Source organism: Marmota flaviventris, chromosome 2 (genome assembly GCF_047511675.1).
Source record: "Marmota flaviventris isolate mMarFla1 chromosome 2, mMarFla1.hap1, whole genome shotgun sequence".
Lineage (NCBI taxonomy): Eukaryota > Metazoa > Chordata > Mammalia > Rodentia > Sciuridae > Marmota > Marmota flaviventris.
The window spans coordinates 138,721,900-138,749,341 of NC_092499.1; the positions used below are offsets into that span (position 1 = coordinate 138,721,900).

The 27,442-nt window shown below is 45.1% G+C and overlaps 1 protein-coding gene across 5 annotated transcripts in view; it reads left to right on the forward strand.

The window, feature by feature from the left end:
* The window catches only part of Ntrk3 (neurotrophic receptor tyrosine kinase 3), a 389,429-nt gene that overhangs the window by 118,145 nt on the left and 243,842 nt on the right, over positions 1 to 27,442 (forward strand). For all 5 annotated transcript variants that reach the window (XM_027922507.2, XM_027922509.2, XM_071608640.1 and 2 more), the window contains 7 exons: positions 1,743 to 1,900; positions 2,666 to 2,808; positions 3,210 to 3,351; positions 4,046 to 4,342; positions 10,206 to 10,229; positions 11,723 to 11,787; positions 12,752 to 12,854. In XM_027922507.2, coding sequence (XP_027778308.1) covers positions 1,743 to 1,900; positions 2,666 to 2,808; positions 3,210 to 3,351; positions 4,046 to 4,342; positions 10,206 to 10,229; positions 11,723 to 11,787; positions 12,752 to 12,854 — 932 coding nt within the window. The remainder of the gene's footprint in view (positions 1 to 1,742; positions 1,901 to 2,665; positions 2,809 to 3,209; positions 3,352 to 4,045; positions 4,343 to 10,205; positions 10,230 to 11,722; positions 11,788 to 12,751; positions 12,855 to 27,442) is intronic.

A 27,442-nucleotide genomic window follows, 5' to 3' on the forward strand; every position in this document is an offset into this window, starting at 1 on the left:
GTAGGTGGGGTGGCCAGGGCATGGGTTTTGGAGTTCGACAGACTGCGGTTTCAGACAGCTCTTCCATATCAGCGGAGGGGCTGTGACAGGTGACTTACCCACTCCAAACATTAGACAGGCACTCTCTTCTGTCTGGGGGTGATCCTGGCCATCTCCTAGAAGATGTGAGAAGCAGAAGTTCAGTAAAGGCGGCTAATTCCCTTTCCTTTTCTGCCCCCCCACCCCTGAGAGAGTGCCCTGTGCAGAGAGAAGTCATGGACATTTTTAGGTGAAGAGGACACTGTCCTGTAGGGGTATTTGTCTTCTACCTGAAGCGTCCTGGTGCCTTCAAAACACTGATTCGTCTCCCCAGGGGCCTCACTTTCCCCTGAAATCTGATTAATGCTGATGCATACTTAACTATTTTGGAATTTGCCAGTTGTCAAAAATAACCAGGGTTTTAGTGCAGTGACCCAAGTGCCCTCCCTCTGGGCACCAACAGATTGATCCCCTTCACAGTCCAGAGAATCATGTTCTTCATAATGATCAGATTTGCCGGGTGCTCTTTACTTTAAGAGTTTTGGGATTGATTAATGCCGTTCATTTTCCTAATAACCCCGTGGAGGAGGATGTGACTTTCTCCAAGTCACAAGGCAAATCATGGAGAGGAAGGACTTTGAACTTGACCCTTCCCCCATCAGACATTCTTCTTCACCGGGCCGAGTGCAGGAACTGTCTCATTGGTCTCTGTATTAACAGCACTCAACCCACAGGCAGATCTGGAACAGGTGCTTATTAACGAGTCATTGAATTCATGAAGAAATAAAGCTGGTCCCAAGATGGGCTTTGAGTATATCTTGGAAATAGCTAACCACCTATTCCCTCAGGGAAAAGTTCTCTTTATCTCTCCTTTTATTCACAAGAATTTATGTGTGAAGCTCCGTTTTAGGTACTGCATGCATACAGCAGTGAACAAAACAGACTGCATCTGTGATCTTGATGTCACTTAATTTTTCTTTGGGGAGATAGAAACACACACACACACACACACACACACACACATACACACACAATGAAATATATATTTAAAGGGATGCTGGGAGATGGTAAATTCTAGAAAGAAGAACACAGCAGGGCCAGGGCCTGGGCATTATCATCACAGGGGTTGGCAGTGGTTTTTGTACAGAGGGTGGTCGTAGAAAGTTCTATGATTCCTCAAAGTGAGGGAGTGAGGTTAGAGCTTGGCAGGCTGAGGTGACAGCAAGGACAAAGTTCATGAGGTGGGAATGACCCAGTCATGCATGCTAGTGAACTTGGCAATGGCAAGTTCGGGGTGAATAGAGAGGAGAGGGAAAGAGAGGTAGGAGGTAACATGAGAAAGATGATGGAGATGGTGCAGGCTACTCGGGGTTTTGTCTTTGACTTTCACTGAGATGGGAAGCCATGGGAGGGTTTTGAGAATAGGAGCATCCCATCCTGATGCATTTTAAAGGATCTTTTTTTTTTTTCTTCTTTTAGGTGCATTAAGTGAGATGGGTGTCATTTGTTAGAAAAAAAATGAGTTTATTAGTTTTAAAACTAAATAAATTCATGGACTTATAAGTTGTATTCTTCTGTCTTTTCTTTCTTCTTTCATGAGCTGGCTTAATTCCTTCTCTCCCTGATCCCCAAAGAGCTGGTGGGGGCCCTGTGGGCCTCAGCGCTGGGAGGGAGCTGGGCCATCTTCGGTTCAGGGGTTCCTTCCCCTCTCTTCTTGCCCACAGGAGACTGGAGCAGAACTTCTTCAACTGCAGCTGCGACATCCGCTGGATGCAGCTGTGGCAGGAGCAGGGGGAGGCCAGGCTCAACAGCCAGAATCTCTACTGCATCAACGCCGATGGCTCCCAGCTCCCCCTCTTCCGCATGAACATCAGTCAGTGTGGTGAGTGAGAGCCTGGCCCCAGCCCCGGCTCCTGGAGGCACTCCTGGGTCGCCCCCCCCCCCCAAGGGGCTGGACCTTGACCTGGCATGCCAGGGCCTTCTTCCAGCCTTGACCTCTGCAGTCAGGTGCAGATCCGACTAGCCTTCTCCCTCCTTGGTCATTCCCATTCCTGAGCCCTCCAGGGAAGGTTGGTTACGGGAATGCAGACAGGAGTTCTGTGCCCCCCTTTTCTCATCAGACCAGAATGCCCTTTCTTGTCAACCATATCTGAAGGTGCATGTCTCAAAGTGTGGTGTCCAGACTGCCTCTATTGGAAGTTTCTAAGGTGCTTTGAGAAAAGCCAATTTCTGGGCCCAACCACAGACCTTTGAGTTCACAATGTCTAGGGATGGGTCCCAGAAATCTGAATTTCTAGATGGTTCCCTGTGGTGACCAAGCACACCAATTGTGTGAGTCGCACTTCCCTAAGTAGAATGGAGCCATTGGGTTTAGTTGTTAAAATGCATTCCTTGGGCAGCTGCCCCATCCGTGCCCTGATGAGGGGAGCAACAACTGTATGGGCTTCAACTCTGAGCTCTGATGTCTACTGGGAAGGGGGTGTAAAGCATCTGGAGTTTGGGGAAGGTCTTCCAAGAACTCAAACAAATTGTGTTGGCGTTGTTGTTGGTCAAGGCAAAAAGTGCCATTATCAGCCCCATGGAGAGAGCTTCTTTTGGGGGTCTTCACCTGTCTTGTCACTCCATCTGTTACCTGCTTTGCTCCTAGACCTTCCTGAGATCAGCGTGAGCCATGTCAACCTTACTGTTCGAGAGGGTGACAATGCTGTCATCACTTGCAACGGCTCTGGATCACCCTTGCCTGATGTGGACTGGATAGTCACAGGGCTGCAGTCCATCAACACCCACCAGGTAGGCATCCTGGCATCAGCACCCATTGGGGTGCTAAGGAGTGGTCACCTGTTAGTCATAAAGAGGGAAAGTTTGTGGTTCTGTCATTATAGGAAGAAATGTGGACTTGGATTCCATCTAGCTGAAATATTTTCTAGCCATTTTGACCTTATGCATACTATCAACCTCTGGGTACCTTAGTTTCTTCATCTGTGAAATGGGTATAATGCTAATATTCAAAACATTACATTAATGGGAGGACGGTTATTGACCATGAAGAGCTTGACATTTGGTCAGTGTTCTTTAACTAGTATATCTTCCCCACCTGTTGTGCCTTCCTCTCGAATCCAGAAGGTGTCCAGGGTTAGGGAGGAGAATGCCCTTGTAGAAACTGAGTTTTGTCTTTTTATTTGGGTTTTCAGACAAATCTGAATTGGACTAATGTACATGCCATCAACTTGACACTGGTGAATGTGACGAGCGAGGACAATGGCTTCACCCTGACATGCATTGCGGAGAATGTGGTGGGCATGAGCAATGCCAGTGTTGCCCTCACTGTCTACTGTAAGTTCAGGCAGGATGGCTGGGTACTAAGAGGATGCTGGTGCAGAGTCTGGGGAGAGGCAGAGACATTGCTAGAACTGAGTGAGAGCAGTGACCCTGGGCTACCATTACAGGCAGAAAAGCTTTCATAGGGCAGGACTGAGAAGTAATTGCTTGAATGCAGGCTGCAATGGCACACACTAGTCATTCCAGAAATGTGGGAGGCTGAGGTAGGAGGATCACAAGTTTGAGGCCAGCCTCAACAACTCAGTGAGGCTCTAAGCAACTTAGCGAGAGACTCTATCTCAAAATAAAAAATAAAAAGGGCTGGGGATGTAGCTCAATGATAGAGTCTCTGGGTTCAATCCCCAACACCAACAATAAATAAAATGAAAAAAGTTCTTATATAGTAAACTCAAGAAAGGGTATCCTTGCCCTCAGAAGATGCTGTGCTTCCAGTTCAACTACATCTTCAGGACACTCCTGAGCTGGCCTTTTCTATCTGTGGTTGAACCCCTAAAAATGCCCTGAGAGGGAATCGTGCAGTTCAGATAGATCCAGGAAGCCTGGATGGGGGGCGGTGGGATTCTGCTTCTCTCTGTCTTTTCAGAGCTGGGTGGGGGAGAACGGGGATCCCATCTCTGCTGCTGGAAGGCTGCTCTGGGACCCAGGAGTCCCGCTGTCCAGGATTTCAGCTGGCCTCTTCCCCCCATAGACCCCCCACGCGTGGTGAGCCTGGAGGAGCCTGAGCTGCGTCTGGAGCATTGCATCGAGTTCGTGGTGCGCGGGAACCCGCCACCAACGCTGCACTGGCTGCACAACGGGCAGCCGCTGCGGGAGTCCAAGATCATCCATGTGGAATACTACCAGGAAGGCGAGGTCTCTGAGGGCTGCCTGCTCTTCAACAAGCCCACTCACTACAACAACGGCAACTACACCCTTATTGCTAAAAACCCCCTGGGCACGGCCAACCAGACCATCAATGGACACTTCCTCAAGGAGCCCTTTCCAGGTGAGGGCAGCCCAGCTGGCCCTGAGGTGCACAGGTTCCCTCTGGGAGTTGGGGGTGGGGGTGGTAGTTTGAGAGGAGAAGAGTCACTCATCTTTGTATAGTTATAGCAGGTAACCAAACACACTGGGGCACCGGTAGCACCCTCTGCGTTTTATATAAGCTAAGATGAAGTCTCTATTTTCCAAAACCTCTCCGAGCAAAATCTAAGACATCTCAGAAATACCCGATTGTCCATCTAAGAGCATACTGTTTTACAGCAGAGAGAGAGAAGGACTTCAGAGATGGTCAATAATGGTGGAGAATTTCCCCCCAGCCCTTTATTTGTTGGGAGATCCTGGACCTGGTAGTTTTCTAATCCTTGATTTCCTCAACTATGAAATGGGCATGATGATACTGCTCCTGTAAGGGTCTTGTGGCTTTTATTGTTGTATTATTTATTTAATTAATTACTTTCTTTGTGATATACTGGGGATTGAACCCAGGGGTGCTCTACTACTGAGCTACATCCTCGGCCCTTTTTATTTTTATTTTTTTTGAGGCAGGGTCTTCCTATGTTGTCCAGGGTGGCTTCAAACTTGTAGTCCTTCTACCTTAGCCTCCTGAGTTGCTGGGATTACAGCACATTGCCACCACATCTGGCATTTTGTGGCTTTTAAATGAGTTCAGTTATACAGAGCACATGTCATAGAATTTGGCTCCTCTTTTTGTTTGCTGGTCGGCAGCGCATCTGTTTTCATGAAGGTGACTTCTTGGTCTGTAGCTAGCTACAGGGCCGTGGCTCTGGGAGGCTTATTTATGTCGGGACAAGGGAACTGGGATCAGAGTGAAGCTGGGCAACTGAAGGCCACAAGCAAAGCTAAATTTTTGGCACTGGGGTCCAGGGTTTGAGGGAGCCGTCTTTGCAGAGAGGATCGAGAGCATGCTGATGTTTTAGGTGCTGCATATCTCAAGTGGTCTGACATTTCCAGCATCATCTCCAGCAGGCCCTGTAAGAAACCCCAAGACAACTCCTGTTGAGGACCATGCTTGGCTCCCTCAGGGAGAAGGATCCTAGCCTGTATTGTAGAAGTAGAGGCTTTCAAATGTGCTCTCAAGGTCATAAAATCAGGCTAGACCCAGTCCTTTGCTCCCCTTGTACCCACCTAATTAGAGATTGAATTCTGATATTTGAAAGCAGCATCTACATTCCCTGATGCCCCACAAGCTGTAGCAGCCCATCTCCTAGTCCCTGGATGCCCTTATCACCACAGTCAGTTACAAAGACTCCTTAGGCTAGTGGTTCTCAAAGTGTGGTCCCCAGACCAGCAGCCCCAACATCAGCTGGATTAAAATTGAAATTGTCAAACCCCCTTCAGTTCTTCTAAATCAGAAACTCTGGGGCAGGGTCCCACAGCTGTACTTCATCAAGCCCCCAGGTGACTGGGATATCCCTCCTTTGCAATCTACTGCTGTGGCATTTTGTGGGGATCTGGCTCCAGGAGGGGGGCGAAGGATGGAGCCACACAGAAGCTCAGAGAGAAGGCAGCTCACCTGAGGTGTATTTCTCAGCCCCATCCACACTCTGCCAGGGCCACGCTGTGTGGAGGTTGCTTGTTTTATGAGACTTTATGTTAAAGGAATCAATGGATGATGAAAAGGTAATGACAGGGAAGAGATGGGCCAGTCATGTCAAGTGACAAGATGTCTAAATGTTCAGAAGAGTAAATTATCTGGGGGAACAGGCAAGGATACCATATAACCCTCTCAAATAAACCTTACGCTGGCTGAGCACTAGATACAAAGCCAGTCTGCAGATCCCTGCTCTTCCCTCCTGACAGGAGGGAGTGGAGAAGATCTTATTTACCATACGTACCTCTCCCTTGCTTCTGGGCAGCGAAGCGTCAAGGTTAAGAGTAAGGGCTCTAAAATCAGCCTGATTTAGTTGCACATCCCATCTGTGGTCCTCCCAGACAAGTGGCCTGGGATCTTAGAATGGGGCTTAGTCCATGGTCAGTACTTTATGCTTCTGTTTCTTCATCTGTGAAATGGGAATGATCACAATACCCTCCCACCCCCACCTAAGTTGTCATGAGGATTAAATGAAGTCACAGATGCAAGGGCTCAGCAGTATGTCTGCACAGAGAAAAGACTTAGTTGCTGTTGGCCATTGCTAGATTTATAAAGTGAATTCAGACATTTAGAACCAACTGTCAATCTCTGGTGGATCCAGTAAGTCCTAGCTGGGCATGGTGGTGAATGCCTGTAATCCCATATACTTCGGGAGGCTGAGGCAGGAGGATCACAAGTTCCAGGCCAGCCTGAGCAACTTAGTGAGACTGTCTTGGAAAAACAAATAAATAATAAACGGTTGGACATTAGCTCTGTGGTAGAGCACTTCTAGGTTCAGTGTCCAGTACTGTAAAATCAAAACCAACAACAACAAAAATATAAAACAAAAAACATATGCATAAAATCAAAACCAAAAAAACTAGCAGATTCTAATAGACTTCAGGCAGTCTAGGGTGATGGTTATGCAGCCACCTGCTAGGGTTCAAACTCACTCCATCACTCCTTAGCTGTGTGACTTCAGGCAAATTACTTGTCTCTGCGCTTCTCCCTCTAAGCTTGTGGTGCAGATGAATCCTTGACTTCTCGGGGAGTTAACGTCTGGGCTGTAGAGGGCACGTGCATTCCATTCATTGTGCAGCCCAGTTGGCATTCCTGTGGTGCTTGGCATGCTGGTCCGGTCCTCCTCCTGGCCTATTGATGGGGGTCAGAGTGGAGGAGCCTTCATGGGACCATCCTCTGCTATGTACTTCTGAGTCCCTCCCACAGGTTAGAGAGCAGCCCAAGTCTCCCTCTTCCAGAGGTTCCTGAATGTATAAACACTTCCAGGCTCCAGCAGAAGACTTTAATGTTCGTAAGCTGATTTGGAGATTACAGGGTTAAGAGATTCAGCCAAAACATTTGGCTGACATGAGAATGTTCTCTAATAAATGGGAGCCTTATGAGAAATTTGCAAATTAATAGCTTCTGCAAATGGATCTGGCCCCTCTCTCAGCTCAGGCTCTGAAGCCAGGGGCCCATCTCAACCATCCTCCCCTCAAGTCAGGCCATCTGCAGTTGAGGAGGGAGTGGTGACGTGAAGGGGTATGTTCAGGGGTTTGGAGAAAGTTCTGTTGCTGTCCCCTGTGACAACACAGCAGACAACAAACAAGCCATCAAATGACAGTGTTAATAGGACCTTCTCTGAAGGACTCCATCACACAAAGCATCCCATCCCCACAGGTAGTTAGATACGTAATAGATCTATGGTTACGTGGCCGTTCTGGCTTAGCCAAAGGTCTGGTAAGTAGGAGACCCACAGTGAATGAATAAATGAGTGAATGAATGAATTGCTCTTGTTTTTCAGGGTGTGGCAGGCAGAGGTGTAGTATAATGTAGCATCAGCATCTCTGAGAACTGGTTAGAAATGCAAATTCTTGAGACCCACCCAGACCTACGTATCAGAAATTCTGGGGGTGTTTCTGTTTATTTTTATTTTTTTAGTATTGGGGATTGAACCCAGGGGTACTTACCGCTGCATATCCAGCCGTTTTTTATTTTATATTTCAAGACAGGGTCTTGTGAAGTTGCTGAGGCTGGCCTCCAACATGAAATTCTCCTGCTTCAGCCTCCCAAGTTGCTTGCATCACAGACATGCCCCACCACACCCAGTCCAGCTTGACTTAAATCTTATCACTTGTCCCACTGACATTCTTTTGTCACCTGGGATCCAATTCAGAATTATATCTTGCTTTTATTTCTACTTTAACTTAGTATTTCTAAGCCTGAGACAGTTCCCCAGTCTTTATCGTACACCCTCTTCGCACCATTGTAGAATACTCAATATTTTGTAGACTATATCCCTCAATTTGTATTCATTTCTCATGACTAAATTCAAGTTATGCATTTTTGAAGAACATCACAGAAGTGACGCTCTGCCCTTCTGGTACACTGTATCAGAGAGTGCACAGTGTTTACGTCTTGTCATCAGTGATGTTGACTTTATCATTTGGTCAAGATGGTGTCTACTAGGTTCCTCCATTGCAAAGTTACTCTTTTCCCCTTTGTAAGGATAATTATTTGAAACCACATAAATGGCTTGTTTCTCATTATTCTTTTATGCATTAATTTTAGCATTCATTGATGGTTCTTGCCTGAAACAATTATTACTGTAGTACTTGCCAAATGGTGATTTTTCTATTTCTATCATTCCTTCTCTGTCTACTAGCTGGAATTTTACCATAAGGAAGAGCTTTCCCTTCTTCCCCCATTTATTTATTCAATTACTTGTTGTATCCGTATGGATTTGTAGATATTTTTATAATTTATGTATTCTTTTTCTAGGTTTGTCATAGTAACGTACTGTAGACAGAATGGCTTAAACAACAGAAATGCATTTTTCTCACAATTCTGGAGGCTAGAAATCTGGATTTAGTATTGGTAGAGTTGGTTTCTTTTGAGGCCTCTGATCTTTGCTTGTGGGTGCCGTGTTCTCCCTGTCCTCACCTGGTCTCCTTCTGTGCATGTCTGGGTCCTAATCTCCTTTTATCAGGACACCAGTCATGATGAATTAGAGGCCACATTGATGACCTCATTTTATCTCCAGTATCTTCTTAAAATTCAGTCAAATTTTTAAGTATTGGATGTTACAACTTATATATATCTATTGATGGATCTTTATTTTATTTATTTATTTATATGCAGTGCTGAGAATTGAACCCAGTGCCTCACACATGTAAAACAAGCGTTCTACCACTGAGCCACACCCCAGTCCTGTTACAACTTTAATACATGGATTTTGGTGGGGAGTGACACAATTCAGTCCATGATAATCCATGGCTTTTACTATTTTTCTACATTTGGCTATTAGAAGCCCCCTTCTCAGCTCTCTCTCTAGGTCCCCATTAATCTTCAAGCACTTTCTCACTCTCTAGTACTATAAGCTATTCTAGCCCCATCTTGCGTTTCCTCTATATTGGTCCTGAATCATTCATTTCTTCAAGGAATACTCATTCCTTTCTGTGAAGAAAGGTAGCAGTAGCCCTTCAGATGATTCCATTGCACATTAAAGTTTAAATGTCTCTGGTAGAGTAGTTATAAATCCAGCTCTAATCCCTTCTTAGATGAATGGCATTAATTTATTACTTAATCCCTATAACCCGTTCCCTGATTGTTTAAGTGGAGATGTTGCCTCCTACCTCCAAGGATGTAAGGACTGAGTGATATGTTACCTGGAATGCTTAGCACAGCCTCTGGCTCATAATCAATGCCCAGTTTAGGATTAGCTTTCATTATTTGGTAAGCTACTTCTATAGGCCAGTGCTCAAATAAATAACTGTCTCCATCTGAAGGATGGGCAGATTCTAGAGAATGGAATCTAGATGGGAATCTAGAGGGACTCCCAACTTCTCAGTGACCTACTAGAATCAACTGCACTTATCAATTTCAACTTGAGATCACAGTTGGCCCCACTCTGCCACACCATGGCCAGCACTCTGGATCCTGAAGGAGGAAGGGTCATAGGTGAGATAGTGGATCAGGGTTAAATCCCCATCTCATAATGAAACCAGTTTGGTTTCTGGTTCCCATGTGGGTCTCCGCCTTTGGAACCAGGAGCTTTACCTCTAATTCCTTCTCCCAGTTGGAGGACCACTCCGTAAAGAGTTGGTGCCATGCTTAGGGCACATATGGTGTGTCAGGAATTTTAGCATGTGTCATTTGTTATGGGAATAGGGGATCATGGGGAGTGGCAGAGGTCACAGCTATCAGTATGATGTGGTGTGCCTATTCTATTTTGTCTTACGTTTGCTAACGACCTGTTTGTCCTTTTTTTTTGCAGAGAGCACAGATATCTTTGACTTTGGTAAGTCCGCTTTACCTTTTGCTTTGAAAATGATTTATTCTGATAGTTTTGGTAGCTATGGAATCCAAACAGTCCTCTGTCCTATTTCACATTATTTCCTGCCCCATAGTAGCACTGGGCATCTGAGTGAATTTTGAAAAGGGACTAGAGTGTAGAAGTGCAGTTTTACTTGGACAGTTCCAAGCCCATTTTTTCTTGGCTCATTGCCTCAGTTTTCCCCAGGGAGTTTTCTAAGGTATGGTCATGTTATGGGTCTCCCTACCTAGACAAAAAGGGGATGACCGTACGGTTTTATGTGCCCTGGTATACCCCTCCTCAAAATTTCCATTCTTCTGGCAGAAACCATATGGAACTTATAAACCTACTAATGGTTCTCACTTGCTTCAAGGGCCCAAGAATTTGACCAGAACCCACCCCCAAGTAGAGTTGTGATTTATAAGGTCTCTTAATGAATACATGTGGTCCCCAAATGGAATAATTGAGGCTCAGTATATAAGTGATTTGGTACTAAGGCTAGATAATCCTAAAAGGATTTGAGGTTTTGCCTGTGGGAATAATAGTAGTCATTTCCATTTCTGCCCAGTGTCTGTCCTGTTTAGTGGTACTGTTGGCCATTTGGCACTGATGTAAATATCATCTATGATTCTCTTAGTTGTCTTCAGTCTTTTCTTTATTTGTTTTCATTTTAATTTGTTCTTTTTAGTTGTACATGACAGAAAAGTCTCTTTTGATATATTTATACAAACATGGAATCTTGTCTTATTCTAACTGGGATCCCAGTCCTGTGGATGTACATGATGTTGAGGACTTGTAATCCCACAGATGTCCCTTTACAGAATTCTGAGTTGGGGCCATTTCTTGCCAGGGGGGACAAGTTCTGGCTGGAGGACAAGCCAATATGTGGCTTCCTATCCAGGTTTTCTGGATAAAGGCGGTATTTCCTGATCAGGTGGTTATGTTGTTCAAGTTGAGCTGCCATTGTGTTCTGAAATCAGTGTAAGGGAGATGGATACTGGGTTGTTTCTGAGACCACAGGCCTGATCTCACTGAGGAATAATGAGGGAGAGAGGATGGGTGCAGGAGGAGCACAGGGATGGGGTACGAGATGCCCTCGGCGAGGAGTTAAAGAATATTAGGAACAGCTGCCTAGTTCCTAACCTGGCCTGGATCCCAAGTCATTTCCTCTTTTCCATCCCATAGTTCATGCATGGGTGACAGTATTTTCTCTGGGGTGGAGGTAGAAGATGGGAATGAAGGCCCTTTCCCCCTATGGAGCCTGTCCTTCAGCTGGAGCTCCAGCCAGGGGGCCAGACAGGGCCTGCCCTTAGGGGGTCGCTTGCAAATCTGGGAGGGAGGCCTGGAGGATCGTGGCCTCCAGAGGGCCTTCTCCAACAGGAAGTATCAAGAGGGACCGAGAGGTGGGCAGGGACTTTGTCTGGGCCTCCCAGGGCCAGGAAGCTAAATGTCCTTCTCTTTTTGTATTTGATTTTCAGAGTCTGAAGTAAGCCCTACACCTCCTATCACTGTGACCCACAAACCAGAGGAAGACACCTTTGGGGTGAGTGGCTTGTTGGTTAAGGGGAACGTGTTTATTGGTGTAGTCATGTTCAGACTTAATTTGACTTGCTTTTCCAAATATTAACTTACTCGGAACCTTAGTATTTAGGGCAGAAAAAAAAGCAATGACAAATGATCTCCTTTTAGGTGGTTTAAGACCTTCTTTGTTTGATGGGAATAGTTCTTTGTTTGATGGGAATAGTTCGTTGTTTGAGGATCTTTGGATCTGCTCCAAGCCCTGGGGGTCAGAAGAGAACGGTTTGAAAATGCACAGTCAGTTAGATCCTGGCTGGGCTTCTTTCCTTCACAGGGCCTGATCACTGTACAAGTCGAAGTCTGAGTTGCTTGGGCCTCTCCTTGGGTAGATTGTTCAAGTCCCACTCTCTCAGAACCTGAGATTTCCCTGGGGAAGAGTCTAATGGAGTCTTCAGGGTCCAGATCTCCTAGGCCTTCTTGGATACGAATATTATGTAAAAATGTCAAAAATGTAAATATGAAGATATAGAATTGGTTTGCTAATTAAAACAAGAGACAGAAGTTCCTACAGGCTTTCTTTTGCATCTCTAGAACGGAACTCTAGGTGAAGGGCTGCAGAACATTGACTCATATTGTTTTAATCAAAATGGATAATTTTTATTTTTATTTACTTATTTATTTATTTTGGTACTGGAGATGGAACTCAGGGCTGCTCTATCACCAAGCTACATCTCCACCTGCATTTACTTTTCATTTTGAGACAGAGTCTCACCAAGTTGCCCAGGTGGCCTTGAACTTTGATCCTCCTGCTGAGTGGCTGGAACTGCAGCCACGTGTTACCACGGGGTGTTATAAAATACATCTTCTAAGGGCCTTACTCAGTAGCTAAGTTCGGAGTGGGCTGTGGTTGCTCTGCAGTAGGACTGTTCTCATGTGGGCTCTCCCGTGTTCCATGGCTGCCCTGACCTGCTGTGCTTGGCTCTCAATAGGTGTCCATCGCGGTTGGACTGGCTGCGTTTGCCTGCGTCCTTTTGGTGGTTCTCTTCATCATGATCAACAAGTATGGTCGACGGTCCAAATTTGGAATGAAGGGTAAGATGGATTTTTATTGGGGGAAAAGATGCCTCCTTTTGATCTAAAGATGCTGTTTTCATCTTTTTTGGTCTCTTGAACGAGCTTCTGGTCGTGGGGTCCAAGTGATCTTGGAGGAGACTCCTGTCTGAACCCTTGTTCTCAGTATGGACTAAAGGCTGTGTTGAGATCTGTGGGAACCAACCCGTGGAGCCCGTGGTTTTACGTGGCTGCTGATTACCATTGGTCAGATGGTTTTTTGTGATGAGGATAATTTGGAAGGAAGTTGAATTTGAGGGCAACTGAAGTAGATGTTTTAAATTATTTTTTTCATTATTGGTGGGTAAAGGGACTCTTGGTTTGAGTGACTTGTTTTTCTCTCATCTGCATCCATCCTTGGATGTCCCCATCTTTGGCAGTACCCAGGGCTGTGCCTCCCCTCAGCTGTCCTCGGAGCCCCTCTCAGTGAGGAGTTAGCCCAGCCATGCAGGGTGGTAGACTCTGGTATTGAAAAGCTGCCCGTGCCATGGTATTTCAGCACGTAGCTCTACACAGAGTCCTGGAACAGATGCCAAGAGCAACACGACTTCTAATCTGCTGGCTAGCTTCCATGGCACAGAGTACTGCACCCCTTTATGGCAGGGGTGGGGTGCTAGAATGTGGCACTCTGCCAAGGCTCCATTAAGGGGCACTGGCATGAAAGGGGTTAACGTGGTGAATTAGCATCCACCTGCCTGGCCCCAGAGATGGATGTGACCAAATGGCTCAAGGGAGCCTGGGTGGCAGTTCCAAAACAGAAACTTGAATTTCAGCTAGGGTTTCCATGTGAGGGGTTGGGGGAGGATAGGAAGGGGTGGTAAAAGCTTGCTTAGATGAGATTCAGGTTGGTGTCTGCTGGTGAGACTAGGTGACCAAGAAGGATGAACTTCTGTGTCTTCTTTGTCTGTGGTTGGGGTTCTGACCTTGGGGCTCAGGGACTGAAGGAGAGTGCACAAGTGACGTTGGAACAGTATCCCCTGAACTTACGTGCAAATGTTTGAGTGTTTATACATAGAATGAAACTTGTACGTAGCTTTTGTGATAGTCTCCAAAGATTCCGTGTGGCCCTTAAATGTTGAGAACAATGATAGGTCAGAAGTTACCCAGAAAGGAACAGGAAGGCAGAAAACCTGGGGCCAGACTGCTTGGTTTTCCAGGAGTCTTCGGTCTCTCTGCAATCTGCATCTGATGAACCTGAATAAGTCATAGCACGGTCAGCCAGCATTTCTTGAATTATCTGAAACATTTGAACTGAGAAAAATATATGCGCAGGCAAATGATAAAGAGCAGAGAGGGGTTTGGTGACTTTAAAAAAGGTCAGATTACTCTTAGGCACCTTGGCTAGAGATGTTGTATCTGCCAACACTTGACATATGTCAAAAGGGCTTCGTGGATTTAGATGGGCTGAACACTGAGTGAGCTCCAAGCCCTCTATCTTATTGTAATTCTGGGCTTTTGGATTTGAGGACTGGCACTATTGTTTTGGCAATGTTTTCTTATCATGAGAGGAAACTTCCTAGTTCCACCTCCTTCCACCTGAGAAAACATCAGGACAGGGGCCAAAAGGAAGAATTGGGCATTGTTGCTCTTCCCCTGAGGAGGCGTGCCACCAGCTGAGACCCTGCAACAAGTTTGGCAATGCTGTGAGAGCAGATTTTTTCTATTAATTGTCATTCTGTTTCTGGTACAATGTGTCCCCATGTCGGATGGATTAGGCAGCACCCAGGGCGGTGCCTCCCCTCAGCTGTCCTCAGAATCTCTCCCAGCCCCTGATGCCTTCTCCAAAGCCGAGCTGCCTTCTGTGGCTCTAGTTGGGCCAGAAGAATGTGCCCACACAGGTGGAAGTGAAATATCCTCTAAAGTCAGGCAACTTAGTGAAGTTAGGCAAGAGTTCGTTGCAAGATGACTATTTAGAATGAAGCCTGCATCCCACTGATCTTCATTAAGCCAGATTGTGTTCAGGTCTCATTTTAGGATAAGTAAGAAGATGCCTCAAGCTGCATGTGACCTTGATCTTTTATTGCCAGTGAGTATCCCAAGGAAAAAGAGTGATGACATGGGTACCAGAAGTCTCCCAGTTCTTCCTTAGGAGAAGGTAGAATCTAGCTCTTCAAGTCTACCTTCTTCTCAGCCTTGAATTTTCAAGTCTGGGCTAGAAACGCAATTGTTCTTGGTTTCACAGGGTTATTTGCCTCCTCAGCGCTTCTGTTTCCTCAACTTCAAAGTAGAGGAACAGTGTTACCTACCCCATGGGGTTGCTGTGAGTTTTGAGATCTGTGGGTAACTGGCTATATCCTTCAGCTTCCTGTTGTGGTGACAAAATATCTAAGGAAATTAACTTATAAGGAAGCAAATTTATTTTGGCTCATGGTTGCAGAGGTTTCTGGCTCTATTGCTTTTGGGCCTGGAGGAGGGCTGTTTACCTCCTGGTGGCCAAGAAGACAAGAGAAACAGAAAGGGGCTGGGGTCCCAATAGCCCCTTCAAGGGCACGATCCACCAATGACTTAAATTTCTCCCATTAGGTCCCACTTAAAAGTTCTACCACCTTCCAGTGGCACCACAGGCTGGTGACCAGGCCTTTAGCATGTGGGCCTTCGGGGGACATTTGAGATCTAAACCACAATATTGGAATATAAGAGGGGTTCCATGGGTGTCATTTCCCTCTTCTTTTCTTCATCTATAAACCTCAATAGGCTATTTTTGTTGTCCTTCCATGAACTGTGCCTTTAAAACTCCCATACAATATTGTAAAAATGCCTTTATTATACATTATTCGCAGTGCACTGTTGTTTTATTGCTCATATATCTGTCTGTCCTCCTAGATCAACTATGGATCACTCATCCCAGTATGCCTGACATAGTATTGCATTTGATAAATGTTTGCTGAACTAATGAATGGCCTTTCTTTCTTTCTTTTTTTTGATGGTACTGGGGATTGAACCCAGGGATGTTCTACCAATGAGATACATCCTCAGCTCATTTCTAAATTTTTGTTTTGAGATATTTTCTTGCTAAGTTGCTCAGGCTAACCTCCAACTTGCAATCCTCCTGCCTCAGCCTCCCATGTCTCTGGGATTACAGGATGCGCCACTAGGCCCAAAGAATGACTTTAGTTTTAATCATTAAAAAAACACGGATTATAAATTAACAATGGGCTAGTTAGGACTGATTTGGAAATCTGAGATGCCTGGGCAGACTGAAGTTGAGTGAGGATGATGGGGAAAGCTTCTAAATAATTCCTACCATCACATCTGAGGGCCTGGAAATTGCATAGCCATGGAGAATCTATTAACATGCACTTTAATTCCTTCCTAGAAATTAAAAAATAACATAGAAAAATGTAAAAGCCAATAGAACATACACTAGAATTTCTTCTAGAACAAGTAACTATTACTGTTTGTTTTATATTTGCAACTAATATTTTATTCTTAGAAGAGATAAAACATGACTAATTTCATCTCTGAAAGAGATAAAACTGAAAAAGGTAAAACTGAAACCAATGTAGCATCTCCTCAGTCCTATTTCCATCCCCATCTCCATAGACAGTCACCGCCTCCCTTGTTTTAGTCTGTCTCCCTGTGTCTCTTGCACTCTGTGTCTCTATCTGCTCTATCTGCACAACAGCCCTCTCCTCATGGGTCTCTCCTCAACCAAGTCCTACCCTGCAGACAGAAATTAGGACCTTCCTACACTACATGGTCATAGAGTATTAGTGGCTGGTAACCAGTCCATTATTACACTTTTAACCATTTTAACTTTACAAAATGTATTCCTTTGTATGTTTTGATTTACCCACATTTATACTCTAACTTTTATTTACTTATTGGATATTAGAGATCATTCCATATTGGTATGCATAAGAATTCAGCAAAATACCAATCTTACAGGAGACGAATAGATTAACCAAGTTTTATGGAGAATCTTACATTGGGTAAGATTCCTCTTTACTTTTATCAAATGCCATCTCCTTGATCAAAATTTTGGCTTGGAGAAGAGGTCACTTGGGGATATGAAATCCTCTTCTCTTGGAATCACAAAGGTTTTAAAGTGGCTCTGAGCATGCAGTGAGGGTTTATTGCCAATGAAACCCAGTGCCTGAGCGTGACAGAACTGATCCTTGAAATATCTATTATGGCCTAGGCCAGGACCAATCAGTAGCTCTCCTGCTGGAGCAGGGCCTGGCAGGAGCCCTGATCCCCTCTGTGCCAGGCTTTGTCCCCTTGATTGCCAAATCCTGGTGTGGCCACAGGGGTTTGGAGTTGGGTACTAGTGAGACTCAGGGCAGGGGCTATTTACTGGGATTATACATAAAAAATATTTCAGCACTTTAATAATAATTATATTGTTCTAGTGAATCCAAGGCCTGGAAATGAGATGGTTCAAAATTTATGCTGTTTATCTTCACAAAATATTTTAAAATTAGGCATCAAAAGACCATCACAGTGATGTATCTGGGCTCTCCTGACTCAGTAGAAACTGAGGCCCAGAAAAGGAAGTAACTTGCTCCGGTTGTCTGGTTAAGGTCAATTTGGGCATAAACTCCCTACCTTGAAGGTTCACCCACTTTTCATGGCAACACAAATGGCCTACCGCCTCTGTCTCAGCTGCCCCTGTGCACACCTACAGCCATCTTTATTTCATATGGCTGTTAGAATAATAACCAGGGAAAAGATCCTAGCATGTGGGAACAATAATAAAATATGCTCTATAATTTTCACATAAGGTGAGTATAATTACTATTTAATAATAAATATGTGTGCAGATCTTTTCTAATCTATAATAAGAGAATACCTTATTTGGCCTCTCTTCCTCATGACCAACTTGTATCTTTAAATATTTCTAGATCAGAGATACTGTGAGAGAGTTAACTTCATACTTCTTGACTTGCTGTTGTTCCCTTAGAGGAAACAGAATGATGATTTATTAGTGCTGAAACAGACCTTGTGGTTATTAGACTGATGTCTCTTTTGTACAGGTAAGGAAACTGAGGCCCAGACCCATGCCGTGACAAGCCCGGACACAGAGCTGGTTAGAGCACCCTGACTGTGCTTCCCCATCAGCATGGCATGTGCAGAAAGTCTGGGTGGGTCTGGGAAATGAAATGGGATTGAGGAGAAGTTAGCTCTGTTTTTCCAAGGGCTTGTCTAATTATCGTGGGATGCTGACACCCTGGAATGGGGCTTTCCAAACTCCCTCTTGTTAATCCGCTTTTGTCAACCTGGAGCACACCTGGCTTAAGGGAAAGGTAGGAGCTGTTGGAGGAGTCTCATCTCTGTTTCCCAAGATGAGAGGATTCCTTCATCTCCTTCTGGACATGCTAGAGACTGCCTGGCAGGATGGCAGAAATAACTGGAAGGCAGGGAAGGAGGGGAGTCCAGAAGGGCAGCGTGGGCTTCCGGTTTTCACGTAAGTGCTTTTCACCCTAGTGGTGGGCTGCCGTGCTGGTGCCGCTGAGGGGCCTGTGGGAGAGCGCTTGCGGACTGTTCCATTGTAAATTAGTGTTAGTTAATCGATACTTAAAGTAAAGTGGTTGCCTATTTGATTATGATTGGGGGTTATTAACATTTTTTCCCCATAAACAGATGGTAACTGCCCTCTGAGTGAATTGTAGACTCATGCCAGCGACTTGATTTGGAGGGTCTGGCTCCTGCCAAAAGATCTCGGGGGTCGCTGTGCATTGAATGGTCTTGTTTCTCCTCTGATTTTAACTGCTTGTTTTAGGGGATGATTAGCATTGGGAAGGGATTATTTCTGCCATTCTTACCTAATCTTGGAGCACTGGCTTAAGAAGAGTTTCTTCTAGGTGGATGGAAAGAGGGAGAGAGATTGTGGACTCCCAAGTGTTGATACTGTATCTTGGAATTATTTCTCAGCTGGGATGGTATGTTCATCTGCCTACAGCTCCGCACACAGAACAGAGGAATTGGTAAAGGAGATTGGTGTGGGGATAGGAGATATCTGAGGCGACTGAAAGGGTCTAGGGCCCTGGAAATGGGCACTATTGGTTTTATTGATTATGATAGCTTCTTTTGCCTGAGGAAATGTACTCATTTGACCTCTATTTAATGAAGGATTGGAAAACAAGACATTGCAAGGCAGAAATGAAACCAGGGGAAAGAGTTGGGCTTCTTGACTTCTGAAATATGTCCACCCTTCCATTTTGCTTTTTTTTTTTTTTTTTAATCTTCTATTTCATCTTCCAGTTGGATGGTGGAAGAGAGGGAGGTGCCTTTGACCCCTGCAGGGATCTTGTACTTGGGATTCTTGACTTGGGACTCCTAATGTAAGGTGAATCTTAGAACATAATTTTGAAAGTGATTTCTGGCTTCCTTTCTTATGTTGTTATCCTAAGGTTCTTGTACTCTCCTGACATGCCTTTCCCCTTTGCCGACACCTTGACAGACCCTCCAACCCCCTTCCTAAACACTCCTATCATTAGGCCAAGTCTAAGCTAAGTTGGTTAAGTTCATGGCAAATCCCTGGCAGAACATAGATTAATTAAACCAGAGGCTTCTGCTTCCCTTCCTCCACTTTGGGCTCCATTGAGAGGCTCTGGCTACAGACAGAGCCCCCGCCCTCCTTGATGACTGGGTTCTAGAAGGTGATGCCCTGGAGCTTTGAGAAGAAGGCTGGAAGGCAGTGTGTGACTTCTTGGTCTGATTGTACTGCACTGTCCTTTGTGGGGGGCTTTGCAGGTGTGAGGGGATCACCATAGAGCCCCAGTATGGTGGTCACCGGTGGCTGTGTTGAGGCAGGACTGCTCTCTATTCTTCACTCCCAGGGCTCCAGGGAGCCAACTGTCCTCTAATATCAGCTCTTGCATTGGAAGGGAAATCCCTGGACAAGGAATGTGAAACAAAATGTTTTTCCTCTGTGGCTACCTGCTAGCTGGCTGTTCTTGGCAGACCTCTATATCCTGTTCAGCCCGGCCAGAGATGGCCAGTATGCTTGGCTCTATAGCCAAAGCGATCACCTCTCCGATTCATTTAATTTTGGCAGAGGAACACAATGCTTGCTAATCCATGGCATTGCTGCTGGCTCCCACAGGGTTAACAGCCCTTTGATACCTCAGATTAGAAGTTTTCAACCTTTTGTCCCCTGTTACCCATGTGACAGATGATAGTCACATGCCTTATGCTTCACTATGGGTGTAACCTGGCTTTCCCCAAAGTACTGGCCCTCACAGTAATTTTACACCCAAGAAAAATATATCCAAAGACACAAAATGAGATTTTTAAAAACGAGGAACAAAAGCGGATCCATGCTCTTTGTGCTCTGAAAAAATTCACTGTCTTTCATTTTGTTACCCATCAAAGGTCAAGGTGACGTATTTCCTTACTGATCCTTCTGTCTGGTGGCACTGGGATGGAAAAACTAAGAGGCTAGGGGGATGCCAGCCTTGGCTGTTCTTCACCTTGATGGTTTTCTCCCCTATCAAGTCAAGTTACAGAAACTGCTCCAGCAGAACCCCACCTCTCCTCTCGTGGCTCACTCTTTCTCTCTATGCAGCTTCTCCTGTGGCCCTTGGGAAATTTCACTTGCCCAGAGGAGGCGTGACCATGGCTTTTGGCTAATGAGACACTGTCTTGTGATTGCAGTGTCTAAGCCCTGTGTTTATGCAGCCCATTCTCCCGTGAACTCTGCAGAGGGCTTCAGGATGTCCAAAGAGCAGCCCTGGAAACCACAGGAGCAAGGCAGAGAGATTAAAATACATGTTAATCAGGAAACATGTTTTATTTGGAGGACGGGATAAAGCCATGTACTAGAAACATCTACTACTCGGCCAACTGCTACCAGTGCCTTGCCCTAACTCCTCACCCACTGGCCTTTGTCATGGGACATGGGCTGGGCAAGGTGGTGCACAGGCACACACTGCAGGTGGAGGAGTGGCATCCTTCATCCAGCTGCGGTTCCAGCAACCAGGTGGGTCTGCCACCTGCCCCAGACCCAGAGCATCAAGGGGAAAGAAGAAAGAGACTCAGGTTGATCTGTCCCTGGACCTTGCATTTCCTTCCTCACTACCCCAGTATGTTCAGAGAGGGACCAACCAAGTTGCTATAGTACCTGCCTCTTTGTCTTCTTCTTTGAATTAACTCTGCTCCCACAAACCAGAGAGAGATTTTCTGGCTTCCTCCCTGACAGAACCAGTTACCTAATTTGTGGGGCTCAGTGAAAAATGTTCAAAAAATATTAGGATTTCAAGATAGTGGTAACAGAGCATTAAACCCCAAGTGGAAGACTCTGCTGAATGTGCAGCCAGGTCACCTACTGGGAGGCCAGCTCTGCTCCCTGAATACAAAATCCAGCCTGGCTTCAGGTTCTAGCTCCTTTATCTTTTCCTGAATGGTAATGAAAGAAACAGATATTTCCATGCTTCTTTTTAAAAGAAAAGCTGAAATTTTGGGGTAAAGATGATAACAGCTGATTTTTTTTTTTCACTTCTGAGAATGGGAGGCATGGAATATATTATTGAGTACCTACTGTGTGCTAGATGCCATTTATCTCATAATATTGAATCTTCATAGTTGATGATCCACTTTTTAAAAAAATTATTTATTTTATTCACTTTAATTATTGATGGACCTTTATTTTTTATTTATATGTGGTGCTAAGAATTGAACCCAGTGCCTCACACATTCGAGGCAAGCACTCTACCACTGAGCCACAACCCCAGCCCCTTTTTAAGGATGAGAAAGTGGATTAGTATGGTTAATTTTCTGAACATTGTGTATCTGGTAAGGATAAAAACCAGGATTTGTTTATTTATTATAGTACTGGAAATGGAACCCAGGGCGCTCTACCACTGAGAGCCTTTCTGAATTTTTATTTTGAGATAGGGTCTTGCGAAGCTGCCCAGGCTAGCCTCAAACTTGAGATGCTTCTTTTCTTGGTCTTCAGAGTTGCTGGGATTACAGGTATGCCACTAAGCCTGGCCCAAACCAGGTTTTAAAATCAGTTCACCCTAAATCAGTGTTTCTCATTCTTAGCAGCACATCTCAAATCCTTGGTGAAATTGTATAAATTTCTAAACCCAGGCCACACCCATATATTTAAATCAGGCATGGGCATTCTTTTCTAACTCCTCCAGTGATTTCAATTTGCGGCCAGCCTTGAGGACCAATGAATGGTCTAAATCCAAGATTCATCCGCATATTTCACTAGTTCCCCTGACCAGATATGTAGTTCACAGACCATCTGTCTGATCACCTTGGAAGCTTTTAAATATGTGAATGCATGAAGAATGTACCCTACACTCACTGAGGCAGTCCTGGGGCAAGGAGGGGATCAATTGCCTCTCTAGGAAATTCTGATGCTTGCTAGGGTCCAGGAGCTATTGTCCTCTATGTTCCAGGAGCTATTGTCCTCTATGTTCCTATATGGGAACAGTGGATGATAACAAGGCCAGTGCTTCTTTCTCAGAGGGTAATGTGTATGTGAATCTTGTGGGAGTCTAGGAATCTTGTTGAGATACAGATTCTGATTTAACAGGTCTCGAGAAGGGCTGACAGTCTTTCTTATAAGTTTCTAGAGAACATTGTTGCATGCATCATGCTTCAAGCAATAGGGGCTAAATTACTGGTGAAAACTCAGGCCTACTCAGGTGCAGTGGCACATGCCTGTAATTCCAGCTACTCAGAAGGCTGAATCAGGAGCACCACAAGTTCAAGGCCAGCCTGGGCAACTGAACTTGAAGGCTATATGTGGGGCTACTAGGAGCTGGAGAAGCTTGGGTTGACAGGCCCGGAGTGGATCAGGGCAGGTCTATTGCAGGCAGAGGAAGCCTCATGGGTTGGGTTGGGTTTCCCAGGCTTCCGGCCAGCCTCAGATGCTGCCCTCGGAGGCGGCTAGAATCTCATTCTTCTCAGTCCTGCTGCTCTGGCGAAAGGTATTTGCACTGGATGTCTGCCCTGCCCTCCGATTTACTGTGGCATAAGTGTTGTATAGTTGGTCCAAAGTGGAGCGGTTTCTTTATCAGTCCCGGAAATGCCAGACCTCTCTACCTGACAGGCTTCTTGAGTTCAAAGGGGCCTCTGTGTTTAGCAGCTAGCCATGCAGACCTGTTCCAGGCAGGGGAAGAAGAATGCCAGCGTCTGTCTGTCTGCCAGCAGGCCTTGACATGAAGCCCTGAGGAGGGCGCCTGGGTGGTTCCAGGAACTGCTTTTCAAAGTGAGTCCTTCCAAATAAATCAAGTTCAGTGAGTTGGCCTTGGACCAGATGAGGGGGATGTGGAGGGGCATCCTGTCATTGGCCCGGCCTCTAGGAGACTCAGGCAGGGTTTGAACACTATTATTAGCTATTTTGTGTGGTGATGGCTCCAAGGATAGCAGCCCTGTACCTCGTGCCTGCTTGCTTTCTGGGGGGTGCGGGTGGGGGAATACCTGCTAGACTGGCCTGCACATGGAGCCAGTTGCCTTTAGAGGAGAAATTAGGGGTCATCTAAGAGCTTAGGAAAAATGGATGCTCCTGTCTGCTATTGCAGAATGTGTGCAGTGGAGCAGTCTTTCTGGAAGGTGGGTTGGCACTTTTTATTAGAAGCCTAAAATCATGGAAGTCCATGTCCCAGTGACTGCACTTAGGAGAATTTAACCTAAGTCAACAGTCGCAAATGGTCAGCTGTATTTCTGTGAGTGAATGTTTACCCCACTGTGAGTAATGGAGTCAATGTGGTAAGAGTTACTTGGATATCTAACAATAAGTGGCTAGTTCTGTACATTATGGTCCATACATGGGATGTAATGCAACACAGGCCTTAAAAAAATGACAGCTTTTGAAGGTAGATTTTTAATACTTCTGAAAGAATCCATATACAAATAATAAGAAATACGGATAGTGTTTAAAGATGACATAATAAAAATTAAGTCCCAGTTTCTTCCTTATTTCCTGCCACTGAGGTAACTGCTACTTTCAGGTTCTTGTACATTTTTCCAGAGATAGTGAATACTTATACATGTTTCCCATTGCTTTTACCCAAATGCAAGCTTATATTGGCATTGTTCTGTGTCACGTTATCTTTGCTAACAATCTATCTTTGAGATTGTCTCATACCAGTTTATAGAGATCCTCTGCATTCTATTTTTACAGTTGCAAACCAGGAATAATATTTTAGAGCAATATTTATTGACACGTGAAAATGTTTACAACATCTTTCCAAGTGAGAAAAGACTGCAAGCAGTTTCTCTAATCTCATTTTGTTATTGTCATCCTTGTTGTAAAATAAGGAGGAAATATGTTCATACATATAACTGGGGAAAATATTGGGAGTGTATAGAATTATAGATCCAAAAGTAAATAATAGTTATCTTTGGAAGGTGGGATTATGGATGCTTTTTAAAATTTCATCCTTTGTGATTCTTTGCTTTGTTTCTAAATTTTCTGTTTTGAGTCTTAAAAGTGAAACAAAGCTCACCTGAGCCCCACAAAGGCAGCAAAGCTCCTGAGGGTGTCAGACTGTCCTCAGTAGATCCAGAGTGCAGGCCCTACCCACCCAGAGTCCATCTGCCCCTTCAGGGGGAGAGCAGTGACTCTGGTGTCACAGAAGATTGTTGACTGCACAGACCAACCTTCCTCATAGTGTGGCCTTAAATTACCTTGAGTCGTTGATGGTGGTGGCGCTAGTAAAAATGCAAACTCCTGATCTGCATTGAGGGAATCAGATACTCTCATAATAAGCCCTGGAAATTTTCATTCTTAAAAACTACCCTGGGCAGTTATGGTGCTCATTAATGTTTGAGAAACTTTGGTGTATCAGGAACCAGCAAACTTTTTCATGACGAGCCAGATGGTGAATATTTTAGACATTGCTGAGCATGTGGGTTCAGCTGTAACCACCCAGTGCTACTGTTGTAGCAGCAAAACAGTTGTAGACAATGTGCAAATGAATGGCTATGGTTGTGTGCCAGTAAAACTTTATTTAGAAAATGGGTACCAGGTGAGAGTTAGCTCACAGGCCATAGTTTCTGTATTAGGTTCTCTAGAGGAAGAGAATATATATATTCTACTAATACACACACGCACACACACACACACACACACACACACACACATGAGCATAAAAAGGGGACTTATAGATTAGCTTTCACAATCAGAAGCTGGATAGTCTACAATGCAGGCTGGAGAGCTGAAGGAACCAGAAGCTTCGCAGTCCAAGAGGCTGAAGCCCTAGAACAAGAGGGATCAATGATGCTACCCCAGTCTAAGACCTAAGGCTTCTGGAAACTCCCTGGAGAATCACTGACAGAGTCCACTTTGGAAGAGTGAAGGAGCTGGATTCTGATGTCCTCAGGAGACCGCAGCAGCAATCAAGAACCTGTTCAAGAAGAATTGAGCTTGCATCTGCAGCTGCTTCCTTGTCCTTCCAACTTTTATTCCATCCAAGCCTCCAACATATTGGATGTGCTGCCCACACTTAGGGAGGGTCTCCACTTCAGTTTCCTCTCCCACGTGCCAGTCGTTCCTAGGCACACCCCCGTTGACACATCCAGAAGCCTCTTAATCTTAGCCATCTCTTAATCCAATCAAGTTGTCTTGGACTGTGGTGTAGATTGAACTTTACCCTCAAAAAACTATATTAGTCACAAGGTGGGGGAGCTGCCAAGAGTCCCTTATATTTGAATAAGCAACTCATAGTGTAAATAGTTACAATTAATTGGGTGTGTATTATATGCCTTGCACTTTTTATTCACCACTTAAGTCTCAAAACAACCCTGCTCAGGAGCTGTTACCTGTGTTATACCAACAAAGTAGTTGAAAGAGACCAAGCAATTAGTCCAAGCTTGCATGGTTACTAATGGTGGCTGGATAATGCTGAAGTCCTAATTCTCTCTGACCTTTGGAAAAGAATAATTTCAAAAGCTGTACCATGCCTGCAGTGCCCACAAATCCCTCTAAATCCCCAAGCTAAGGAATAATAGCCACAGCTGTGTACTGGTGGTGGTACGAGTCCTGGGATGGCTCAGCACTTCACTGACGCCTCCATCTATGGGGAACCTGAGCTGTCTTTGTGTCTGCCAGGTGCTGTAGGCAATGCTCTGGTCAAGATGGCCCAATTCACTTTCTTGAAGGGCAGGGGAGTGCTGTTGCCATAGAAACAGCTCTGGCTACCTGTTGGACAGTTCTGAGTCCTGCTACTCTGAATCCTGAGTTGCCCACTACTGTGCCCAAGAACCTTTAGGCCAGCTGCTGAAAGGAGACTTTCTTGTGGTCCTCTTCAGAAGACCACACAAGCTTCCAAACAGCTGATATTCAACATTTACCCTGCTTAGAGCCAATGCAGATAAACTGATTCCCTACCCATCTGTAGGCAGGGCTGATTGCACAAAAGTGACCATGGCTGTGGCAGGAAGAAAGCAACCTCTTGCCAACTGGGCCACGACTTCGCTTTCCCTTTCTCCTCATTCTAGCCAGCCTGAGCCTCACCCACATCCTGAGCCAAGGGGAAGGCAGTATGCCCTGGCTGGAGGCATCCTCTGAGGCTGGTGGTTCAGCTCAGTGGCTTTGCCAGGTAGCAATATGGGCAATGTCCCCGCTGAGGTTAGCTTATAAAAATATCAATGGCTAACATTTACAGAGAGCCAAGTTTGCCTTGAGATGTTGGTTCATTACATAAAATCTTGAGGGCTTGGGATGTTTATTGGATTAACTGAGATAATGGACATAAAACAGAACCTGGAACCCTGTACCCTGTGACTACTCAACCAAATAGTGGTCATTATATAATTATTACCATTATTATGACAATCATGCATCTTCACAGCCATCTCTGAGGTTGGTATTATCTTCCCGTTTTTACAATTGAGCACACTGAGCACTGAGGGTCACAGAATTTTCAGGTTTTCCTCTCCCCCACATTTTGTGTATGTGTGTGTGTGTGTGTGTGTGTGTGTGTGTGTGGCTGTGGGAGATTAAAGCCCAGAGCCTTGCACATGCTAGGCAAGCTCTTTACCACTCTAGCACTGAGCTATATAGCAGATCTTTTTTTTTTTTTTTTTGAAGTTTTAATTTTTTATATTAAGGCAGGGTCTCATTAACTCAATGATGTAGGCTGGCAATCCTCCTGCCTCAGCCTCCTGAGTAGCTGGGATTATAGGCAGTTACCACCACACTCAGCTCAGACTCTTAGATTCTACATAGGGTCATCAGATGTCTCTGGTTCCCAAGCCACATACTCTTAGGGAGCCACATACTCTTAGCCATTATCATGTGTCATGCATTTTAAGTCTAGATACAAGGACACTCTGGGCTGCTGGGACCCTTGGAGGGTTCCTATCCCAGGGACCTGCAGAAAGTCCTTGACAGATAGTTCTTCACTTCCTTCTATCATCCAAGAGCCTCCTTCCTGCTCACAAACCAGTGGCAAACTCCTGGAGCTGATTGCTTACTTCTCTCCTATCAGTTAATAAGTTGCTTATCTGGACTCAGGGAGACTCTTGACTGCAGGTCAATGGTGGCCTTTTGTGGCCCTCATCCTGGTTCTTTAATCTATACCGCAACCTCATACTGCTCTCTTCCTGTGTCTGACAGGTACGCAGTACCTTTGGAAACCGCATAGCACCTCCAGTGTTTCCATATT